This window comes from Chenopodium quinoa, unplaced genomic scaffold (genome assembly GCF_001683475.1).
Source record: "Chenopodium quinoa cultivar QQ74 unplaced genomic scaffold, ASM168347v1, whole genome shotgun sequence".
Taxonomy (NCBI): domain Eukaryota; kingdom Viridiplantae; phylum Streptophyta; class Magnoliopsida; order Caryophyllales; family Amaranthaceae; genus Chenopodium; species Chenopodium quinoa.
This window is the reverse complement of record NW_018742455.1, coordinates 1,641,307-1,653,346: the sequence shown is the minus strand read 5'-3', so window position 1 is coordinate 1,653,346 and position 12,040 is coordinate 1,641,307. Positions and strand designations below refer to the sequence as shown.

The following is a 12,040-nucleotide window of genomic DNA, read 5'->3' as shown; positions in this document are numbered from 1 at the left end:
GTCACTAAATGAAGCACTTGTATTTCCAAATTGGTATTTCAAAATAATGGGATTCTACATTTTTAAAACATTTTTTTTTTGTATAATTCCCTTAAAAAAACGCTTAAGACATATTCATGGTAATATGGTAACTTCCAGGTACATGACATGGACATTTTGACATCTGTGTATTGACTTGTCATAACGGTGAATAACGGAACTAGTGAGTTAGACATAACGGAAAATTGTGAGTTGGTAACCGCCATTAGAGCATAGTTGTAATTGAATTAATTGTAGATCCATTGGATTTGGAGCTCCCCATCTCCCATGGAATATAACTATGGAAATTCGACACATGATGCTGGACAGGCTTATATGGAGTGCTTAGTTTGAGAAATTCTTTACAACTAAGGATCTGTTCACATTTACTGAACTGAACTGAACTGATTAGAGCTGAACTGAACTGAACTAAACTGAACAGATTGGAGCTGAACTGAACTTAATTGAATTGAACTGAGCTAAAATGAATATTTTATGAGAGAGGGAAATTAGGAGCTGAATTGAACTGATTGGATCTTAACTGAACTGAACTGAACTGAAATTAAGTAAATGTGAACAAGCCCTAAGTGTAGGGGTGAAAGTAATACAGATTAAAACCAAAAATCAAACCGATCCAAACCGAATTAGTAATTCAGATTGGATTTTTTTTAATTCGAATTGGATTGGATTGAAAAAAAAATGAAATTCGGTTTTTCGGTTTGGATTCGATTTTAGGCTTCTCAAAACCGAAATAAACCGAATTATATTACTAATGTATATGTCTCGTTTATAATTTAGGCCCAAATGTTAAGCCCACCAGTCTCCTTTAATCAGCCTCTATATGTAAAAAGAAGACAAAACCTAAAATCCCTAAACCCTAAACTATCCGCCTCTATCTATCTCTTTCCTCTAAGAATTTCTCTTTCCTCACAAAAAATCTCAAGGACTTTCTGAGGTCTCCTCTCGAGCTCCCCTTTAATTGTCTTTCTCCATCTTTACTTGCATGTTTAATTAATCAACTAGTTATTGGCCCGGGCGATGCTTCGGGTCATTACAAATTTATTACTTTAATCGAACTATATATATTTTGGCTTCTTTGTCATTGAGAGCTTAAGTGGTGGTTTTTTTTTTTATTTAATATGATAGCTTAAGTAGTTTGTTGATTGTATGAGTTGGTTTATTCATTATAAGAATAATTTTTTTACACTAAAATCATAAAAATATGATAAATCAAATCTTTATAAATTTGATATCAAAATATATACTACTCCATAATGTACAAAAATCTTTTACTCTATGATTACAATTTTATGAGTTTAATGCACAAAATAAAAATGGAGTAATGTTTAATTTCTTACAAACTTTATTATTATGTAATTATTAAGGAGTTACATGAAATTGTCATGCATATGAAGAGTTTATCAATTAAACTTAGGGAAATTATCAATGGTACACCAACTTAGTTTTTGTTTATCAGCGGTACATCCAAGGTTTAATACACTCATCTACAATAACCCTAACGTTAATCAAACGTTAATTAAAGGTTAACTTTAGGTTAATCCACTTAAAATGAAATGACTAATTTGCCCCCCTACTCCAAATACATTAAATCGCTCCTTTCAAACCTCAATTACCTAAATTAAAACCTCCTAATTCAGAAGATCGTTCATCTTCTTCTTCCTTCTCACTCTTTCCTCTTTTTCTGTTGTTGTGAGGTTCCATAATCGACGGGCGAATTGAACAAAATTCTAGCAAATTCTGCACTTCATTGTTGATCGCTTAAGGTAAGTTTTCATCTGAGTCTTTGATTTTCTGACTTTCGCTTAGTTTTGGTAGTATATGAATTTTTTGTTTAAATGGTTGAATTTTGGTTTCCATGTACAATTGTTAGCGAATTATGGTTTAAATTATGCACAATGTGCCTGTGATTATTATTTGTTGCTTTATTATTGTATTTTTTGCACAAATAATTCGAATTGGGTGTGTTTGAGTAGATATATGTATGTTTGTGTGTGAAAAGGGAAAATCTGAAAGGAGGGAAACTATATATAGAGGAAGAGGGGTCGGTAGGGTAGTGTAGACACCCATTTGTGTCTCCCCAAAACCAAACCCGGTGATGAGTACCTTTCACGTCGAATCATAATCGAATGAAGTGAAAGTGTGGAAAGTCTAGTGTTGCGGATAGTTTTAATTTCTTTTCTCTTCTCTCTATTTTTGAAAATCTATTTTAAGAAAGCAACCAATCCAGTTTGGTTGGTCCATGATATGGGTCCAATAGTAGTGTAGTTGGACGGGGCTTGAAAAGATTTTTCCAACGATATATTATAAGCCCAATTCCGATGAATAATGAGGAAGTTATGGCCAAATTACTAAACTGGGCTCGGTTTGAACCTTATATGCGGCCCAATGATCTAGAGGAGGGCCTAATATGGATTTATCATTCCTGATGCAATTAGGAATGGTTTTAGTCTTCTAGATTCTTCTAGAAGGTTCTTTTCATTCCTAATTCAATTAGCATTGATAAATTGACTTTTGTTGACTTTTTAGAGTTTTAATCAGAATAAAATAATGTTTTTGAGGAAAATACGATTTTATCCTCCTATACGGTTAATTTTTAATCTGATTTTAGAAAACGCGTCAAAAATTTAATTATCGCCAATCGCCAGCATTAGTGTCTGGCGCTAAGCTTGGCGCCTGGCGTTAGCGTCTGGCGCTAACCTCAGCTCGTTTTTTCGCGTCAGAACTCTGGTTTGATTTTCTATCTTTTTTGGTTGATTTTTTTCTATAAATAGCCTCCTAAAAACTCCGTTTTCAATCATCTACAATCTAAAATCTTTAATCATCAACTCTCCAACTCTCTAATTCTTATTCTCTTAAGCTAGAAGCTTTTCTCTCTCTCTCTCTTTTCTAAACCTACCTTCTTTTTACAAAATTCCGCATTCATAAGACCTAGATACACCTAGCATTATTCGAAGTTGCCTTCGCCCTAGACGTGAGAGGTTTGATATTTCTGAGGGTTTGGTCCCAAATCCCTATTTTAATTATTATTTAATTTAATTGTTGTTTATTATTTTCCTTGAAGTTACTAACGTGAGTATTGTGTTATTAGAAAGAGGTACGAGGCATCCAAGTAAGTGCTTTAATTGTTTAATTGATATTATGATGTAGAAATCATGTCTAGGTTGTTATTATGATTCCTAATGTTATGTTAGGGCGTTTTGATCTTCCTAATATCATGTTTAGGGTAACTCTAAAATCAAGTATATGATTAAAAGTATGATGCCTTTTGTATTCTTTCCTAATATATTGTTAGTATCATGTTAGGGCTAAAGCTTTGATTTTTATTGTTTAGTGACATGCTAGGGTTTGTTATTAATCTTGTTAGTATCATGCCTAAGATCTTATTGTTATTATGCTTTAACATGAATATTATGATTATAACTGTTATGATGATGATTTATGATTATTTTAATGATTATTATTATTTATGATTATTGTTGCTTGATGCTATTTTTATTGTTATTGCTTGATCACGCCTTTTATGCATGTTTAAAGGGAATTTGTACTTGTAATCACGCTTAATAAGATAATTAATAATCTTGTTTAGGGTTAATTTGATTATAATTCAAGTGATCGCCAATAATAGATTTATTTGTGCATTAATATTCAACCAACATAGATAAACAGGTTTAGGGCTAAACCTAATGATTGCATGTTAATCAGGAAGTGCACATGAATATGATCATAATAAAGTAGAGGCCTATTATTAGGGCAGGTTCAATCTCTTTTAGGTTGGATTTGTACCTTCATCCCCGAACTACCAGTCATGGTTCAAGACCTATTGGAGTTAACGATCTCCTGGATCGTTAAGGGGTGTAACCTTCACCTCGTGAACGGTTTACAAGTTCCTAAAACTTATTGGCGACTCTTTTGCTCTATCTTCTTTCCCTTTGGACGCCACTGTACTTTAGTGTATGATCACAGTGGGGATCAAGTTAGGGGTAATGCCTGAAATATTCCCTACAGGTAGATTACATAAAGAAGGGAAAATGAAGAGGGGAAAAAAAGGGAAGGAATTTTTTAAGTTAAAAAAATCGAATTAAACCCCAACTTAACCTTTACTTAACGTTTGTTTAATGTTAAGTGTATAGTTGATAATCGTGTGAAACCTCCGGTGTACCGCTGATAAACAAAAACTAAGTTGGTGTACCATTGATAAAAGCCCGAACCTTAGGTGTACCATTAATACATGAAAGTTAATGCATAGAGTTTTTCAATAACTAATGTTATGGTATGATTTGGCAACAAATATATATATATATTGATATTGATTGATTATCACCTTCCCTTATTTCTTCCATGTTTCTACCCACGAATTACAAGTAATGTTGTCTTAATGGATAGATTGTGACGACAAGCCCAACAATTTCAATATTTTCATTTTTTTTGGGTTAGATGAAGGATTGATGGATCTAAAGTTCTTGATAAGCAAAATGCATTAGAGAGCAACATAATTTGAATATTTATTTCTGCTGTAATTTGTATGTCTAGATTAATTTTGTGATTATCTGTTTGAAAATTTAGGCCTTTTAACAATTGTTATAAACCCTAAATCTTGTCACTTTAAAACTTGCAATTAAAATTGTACATGTATAAAATTGCCCGATATATATATATATATATAAAAAAAATAGACACAAATACTCAGTATGATTTCATAATTCAGTTTTTGGATTGGATTTTGTTTGGAGGTTTATAGTTCAGTTCGGTTTGGGTTGGACTGAATTCTTATTTGGATTGGATTTGGATTGAAAAATCCAAAACCGAAATTTTTCGGTTTGGATTCGGTTTGGGCCATAGTCCAAACCGAACACCAAACATTCACCCCTAACTAAGTGGACTACACCTAAAAAGTGTTTTAAAGTTTGTGAAACTCTCATCCTTGGACATCCGCTTGTTTCCATTTGCAAGCATTCCTCACTTCGCTATCCACTAGCTGCTACTAAGCGTCGCCATGTCCGGTACTTGAAGATTTTTCCCAGGAATATCGCTAAACTTATTCTTTCTTGGGATCATCCTAGAAGTGATGGAAAATTTGTGACACATTTAGATGTCAGTACGGACATGAAGGGAAAATCGGGTGGCGAGATAGTGTAATACCCCGAAATTCCCTTATTTTAAAATACTCTTTTTACTCTTAATAAAACTCTTTTAAGGAAATATCAAAAATATTACCGCCACCGTGATAATATCAAAAATATCAAAACTCTTTTTACTCTAAAATCGGTTCCTTGACGCCGAGACGATCGTAAACGCTTCGGCGAACAGTCTCTGGCCGAGAAGCAGAGCTGCTGGTTTTGTTGCTTTGGAAGATCTGGGTGTTGGACTCTTTGAAGAAGTGCGGATTTTTTCTTCCTTCCCGTTCAGTTATCCATGTATCCTCTTCCCATTGATCCTCCAATTCCTTGAAGGATTGGGGCTTTCCCCCCCTCTTGCTTGATTCTCCTCCGCTGATGCCTGGTATGCGGAGGTCATTGATCACGAGGAGGTGGCATCATTCCAGCCTTCATGGCCTCCATGAAGACCGCTACAACCCTCGCTATTTCCTCAGTTGAAGGTCCCGTCTGAAGGGTCCTTCGCCGAGTCTGGGAGCGAGCAGGAATGCTCAGAGGTGGACTTCGAGCGTTAGAATGATTCTAACGTTGAGGATTCGTCCGTTGAGAGTGATGAGAGGGAGAATGAGTTCTCTCTCTTGATGCCCCCCCCCCCCCCCGAGATGGCTTCCCCTGAGGAATGCCCGCTCGGCGAGGCTTACGGGGACGGAGAGGGCTTCTTTAGTGCCCCGTGGCTCCTCTTTGACAAAGAGGTGCCCCTCCCGTCGGATTTCTTGTTTTTACGGTTCTTAGCCATTGATACTAAGATTAGAGTATAATTATTGAGATTGGCTTAAAGATTTTTTTTTAAAGTCTTCCCCACATACGGCGCCAAATTGTTTCGGGTGAAAACAATGGGACCTTGCCGAAGGTCCTTTGAAGTGGGCTGAAGACTAGCTCGGTCCAAGTAATGCTGGGCCGAGGATTTCCTGCACAACAGACACACGTAAACTGGCCTCGTGGGTGTGCTGAGGAAGACCCCTCTGATGCTGAAGTCAATACAGTGTAGAGAGAGAAAGTGCTATGCAAGAGTACTAATTGCTTGAGGCTATTTGTGAATGAATGCAATGTAAGAGGAGTGAAGGCTTTTATACCTTAGCACAATGAGGAGAAGTGGGCTTCAAGCCAAGTGGGCTGACCATGTTGACCAGACCCTTGACTTAACTTGGCATAGACTGGATAATTGGACCTTTGACTTTGGACTTTAATTGAATCATTGATGGACTAGGCCCAATTGGGCTAGATTGGACCCAAACACCTTATACCTCCAAATAAAAGTAGAAACAAACTTTTAACCAATGAATTTGTATGGACTAAAAATGAATGTGAACAAGACCTATATTTGAATGTCTCGTTGTATTATTTCTATCTCCAAACAAAAGTTGAAATGAATTTATGATCTATCTAAACTCTTGAGCAACCATGCAAATGATAAAAACCATAAAATGAGGATACCAAATTAAATTTTGTGGTTTGTGAAGCCATAAATTTATGCAATTTGGCTTGTCAAAATGGAAATTGTTGCAACTTGTAGTTTGAACACATATACTTGTGCATCTCTTAAAATTCTATATAAGATTCGTTCACTTTTTTTAGGTTGAAAATTGTGGAGGCAATGATAATGTGAATGAGAAGTGGGCGAGCTAGTTGGCCATTAAGGATGGGTAGTTATCCACCTTTAACTAAGTCAAAGGCCCAAGTCGCATAAGGTGAACAATGAACTCATAAACGAAATTGTGACGACGGCCCCAAAGTCTTGATCGAGTAGAGGGAACTCATTAATGATTAAAAATGGAATATTACTACACTCCCCGTCCCCGTCCATCCTAAATGAGTCACTTTTGTATACGTTTGATGTACAGTAATTATTGTACTCATATTAGGGTAACTTTTGCTTATTTTAGTACAACTTTATAATATTAATTGTACATCCGATCAATTTAAAAGTTTGTCGTCCTAAATCATAGTTCGAACGCTTCTAGTGCAGGCACAAAGTTTTAGGCAACAAGCTATTGAGATTTTACTCGTATTATTTGATAGAACAGTAAATGTGATAGGAGATACTAGAGTGTTACCAAATATTGTACAAGATAGTGAAGTGTTATTTTACTAGAGAGAGAAAAGGCTGATATTATGTGAAATAATAATTGTGTCTTTTACCAATAGAAAATGTTTAAACTAATATGTAATTGATAGAAAGAAAGCGTTTAAACTAATTTCGGATGAAGGGAGTATGAAACACCCTAATTTCGGATGAAAGAAGTATGAAACACCCTACTTGTGAGGGGCAAGGTAAGGAATCTTAGCTTCTTCCCTTACAGTGTGTACAATGTCACACTCCTACCATCGCTCTATTTCGATTTAACTATATTCTCATAAATTATTGAAAGATTTTTCACGCAACAAATGCACCACGTTGAAATTATTCTAGGAATTACGTATGAAAAATGTGTTAAATTAGATAAGAAGTTTCAAGTAACTTTAACTTTTTTTTATAAGAAAAAAGCGGAAAGGCACACGAATGATAGGTTGGAGAAAGTTGGAGTTGATTCATATAGATAGGAAGCAGTTTATCAAATATTCCAATTATTATTCATTCTCCCAAAAACTTCTTATAAATCCAATAATATAAAAATAAAAATAAAAAATAAAAATAAATAAATAAATAAAATAAAATAAAAAACTCTTAACAATATACATTGCATGAAATGGATACCAAGGAACACTTGAAGAGTTGAAGATATCATATGTAAAATAGAAACACGTGAATAGATATGAAAAATATATGAATATTATATCACTGAGTATAATTTTTTTTTGAATATTTTTCGATGATATAAAAACATTTTCAACCAATGTCCAAAAATGTACTCCTCATATATTATCATTAAAAATACAAAGAGTATAGAGTTTGTTGTACATGTATTGATACTGCGCTAGACAAAATATAAGCTTAAAGTTTATATCAACAAACAAGCACAATCAAAATGGAACATGAGAGTGAGGGATATCTCAATTGATTAGAGCTTTTCACTCAATTTCAGGTGATACTGGGATCGATTTTCATCACCCGTCCTTCACTACAAAATTAAAAGTTTTTTATTAACTAAGTTTGGCAACACACTTTAAAACGTTGCTAAATAGCAACGAATCTAATTTTTTTTCCATTGCCAATTAAAAGTGACAACATTTTATGCTTTAGTTTTTTTAATAAGTAATGGCTACATGTTTTTTATTTGTTCTTGTTTAAAACAAATTGTCTTACTAGTTACTATATGTCATCATATTTTTCTCTTGTTGCCATATAATAACAAACTATGGCAACAAATATTATATTTTTATTGATTTAGAAACAAACAAAAGCAATGAATTTTAGAATTTTGCCATTAGAAACAAGTCGTCTAAACTATTGTTGCTAGATGATAACGTATTTTTTTATTTGTTGCCATCGAAAACAAGTTGTGTAACATTTTGTTGTTAATTTATATGCGTAGGCCACTTTTTGCTATTATGTATAAAATTATTTGAAAACACTCTTATTATTTGTAGCTATATGACATCAAATAGAGATGGATTTCAATTTCGTCTCTAATTTAGAGACGGATTTATTATTTGTTGCTATATGACATCAAATAGAGATAGATTTCAATTTCGTCTCTAATTTAGAGACAGATTTATTATTTGTTGCTATATGACATCAAATAGAGATGAATTTCAATTTCGTCTCTAATTTAGAAACTGATTTTTGATTTCGTCCCTAATTTAGAGATAAATTTTTTAATTTCGTCTCTTTAATTTCGTTCACTTATTATAAATTATATGCATAAAAGTAAACAAATAGTACTTGGTATAGTTGGTAAGAGATTCACCATGTGACTTTGAAGTCACAAGTTCAACTTCTACCAAGTGCGATTCTTGAGACTGGGGATTCAAAGAGTCTTACCTGCAAAGTCGAGCTAAGCTGAATTGCTAATAGGGATTGGGTTTTTGTCTTGAAGTGTTAATAGCAACCAATATTTATGATTTGTTGCTATTTTTATGAACCAATCTTAATAATTTGTTGCTATTTTTAGGAACCAACATTAATAATTTGTTGCTATTTTAGGAACTGACATTAATAATTTGTTGCTAATTTTAGCAACAATCAATGGTAATTTGTTGTCAAAGTTGACAATAAATGCACCAAAAATAGCAACCATCATGGAAACTATATTTAAATGGATGCAATATTGCAACAAAATTGTTTTGCAACTGATAGCCAAAATCCCATGGAAAAAGCCTTTTAGCAACAACAAATTTTCATTTCCAACCCGTTGCTAAATAGAGTTGGCAACAAATTTTTGGTGAATAGCAACAAATTTTAGTTGATGCTATATTGACTTAATTTGTAATGCTTATGCCTCTCTAAACTCTAAAAAATCACTAAAATGGAACATTTAAGATCGGAGTTTCGAAGGGAATATATCGGATATGTAAGTACTCCATAACTGTACTAGTGTGTGAGTGTATGTGTCCATGCTTCCTTACGATGTTGAACTCAGCTGCAAAATTAATAGCATCAATGAAAGCAAGGTTCCTGGGCCAAACATACACTATTAGATGATTCAGATCAATAACCATTTGCTTATCTCATTTGAATAGTAGGCAGTCGCTAAAAAAGATATACTCCGTATATTTTTTTAAGGTAAGGATACGGATCGTATTGGAAAAAAAGGAACATTTGGATTCCAATTTGAGGGAACTCTTAATGCATTACCTAAAATTTTTATTGTTTCCCGGCTAATTTAGCATAAAAAAGCTAATTCTAGTACAAGTTACTAAATTGAACAAAAAGATGATTAGTTTAAGGAACGAATTGAATATATAATTAATCCTTCAAACTCGATTATTACAGCTCAGAAATCGAAAATACAATAGAAAACATCTATTAAACTTATTACCGAAAGTCAATTGGCGAAAAAGTTTATATACCAAATACTAATTATATGTACCACCTCCGTTAATTGTTATCTGCAACTTTCGAAATTTTTATATCTCTCAAATATTGTTTCATTCAAAGTTGCAGATAATAATTAACGGAAGTGGTAAATACTAAATAGAGTCCAAAATTAATTAATAAACCATCAAATATACATACATTAACAAAGCAACAGATGAAACAATAACACTACTCCGTACTTACTAACTTATTAGCATTACTAAATAAAAACTATACTCGATCACTAATAACCACCAAGTACATCTAATTGATGAAAAAACTGATCATACAAAAAACTAGTATGATCAAAAACACCAAAATTACTATCTTGCCCCTTAACAAAAACACCATCAAACTCCTCAGATGAACATACAGAAGGGGAAGATCCATTCATATTATCGACTATAACCGGAACAGATGTACTTTCATTAGTATTATCAGCATAATTCTTCGTTACCTCGGCCGTGTTTACGTTGATGATGTGATCTTCATTAACCATCCATGTATCATTTCCACCACTGGTCTCCATGATGTTAACAACATCCGATTCTCGCCCTGTAAGCTCTTGTACAATCGCTCTAAACTTAGAAGCGCTTGTAGTAACTTTCATAGGGGTTGAGATGTACACAACCTTCATCGCTTCGACTTTTTTGAATAATTTCTTGGTCATCCCTTTGTTTTCTGATGATTTTTTGCTTCTTTTGCCCTTTACTAGCAGTTGTTGTTGCCTTTGATGCTGAGCTAAACTGTGAATATCCATTTTTTTTTTTGTTTGTGGATACTAGTTAGTTAATAAAATTATTTACGAATTAACAATTTATTAGAAGAGGGGAGGGTAGGGTTTATATAGTGGTTTGCCTTGGAGATTATTTTTGTCTTTTTTAAAGAAGGTTTTGATGATGAAGTACTAGAAGACTGGTTGTTTCGTGGAAGGGTGTGTGAGAGAAAAAGGGGAGGTTATATTTGTTGGTGTGGATTGATTGAAATTAGTGAATAGGATGGGTTTAGATTAGTTAATTATTATGGAAGTTTGAAGGAAGAAAAACAGAACATTCTGTTGACATATTAGTTAACTACTATGACTGGGAAGCTTATATATACTAAGCCGGTCGTATCATTTTACTTGTCCCCTTTGATGATAAAATTCGGTCATATGTGACAAGTAGTATGTGAGAAAGGGAGTAGTTTATTTACAGTTTATTAAGGTTGAGGTATTTTTATGTAGATTTTGTATTCTATTTGCATGAATTAGGGAAAATTTTGATCTTTTTAGGTGAAATGAAGTTGGATGATGTGGTTCACATAACACATTTGGGAGGATTACTACTAATATTATACAACTTCGTTCGTGATCCAAGTGACTTAGGACCTGTTCACTTTAGCTTAATTTCAGTTCAGCTCCTAATTTTCTTTTCTTATAAAATATCCAATTTAGTTTACTTCAGCTCACTTCAATAAATATGAACAAACCCTTAGTATTAATTGAGACTAGAAATAAAATAACGAGATGATGTTAGAGATGAAAAAGGCTTTATGTATATAGGCAAGTGTTAAAATTAAATCCTTACTCACGTACACCTTTCTGAAAAAATCACCTAGTTTATACTTGTAGGTTTTTTACCCAATATACCTTATGTTTCTTGAACTTAAAAAAAAAAAAAAGAAAAAAAAAAAGGGTTTCTTGAATGAAACTTATATTTAATCTAATGTTATTATTTATTAAATTAAAACTTTTATTTAGTTGTAACTTGAACTTGAGTACACTATTTCTTATGTTCTTGAACTTGTACATATATACTCCGTAATAAACTAGCTATTTTTAAATTGAACCTATTTTCTTTCCTAAAAGTTAGGAATGTGGATTTGTTTTTCTTAAATTTAGTGAAAATTA

General features: G+C 33.2%; 1 protein-coding gene across 1 annotated transcript; it reads right to left on the bottom strand.

Annotated features, from left to right (window-relative positions):
* Window positions 1-10,393: 10,393 nt before the first annotated feature.
* LOC110717589 lies at window positions 10,394-10,909 on the bottom strand. Its single transcript, XM_021896335.1, has one exon. The coding sequence runs from the start codon at window positions 10,907-10,909 to the stop codon at window positions 10,394-10,396; it is 516 nt and encodes a 171-aa protein (XP_021752027.1).
* Between the last annotated feature and the right edge of the window lie 1,131 nt (window positions 10,910-12,040).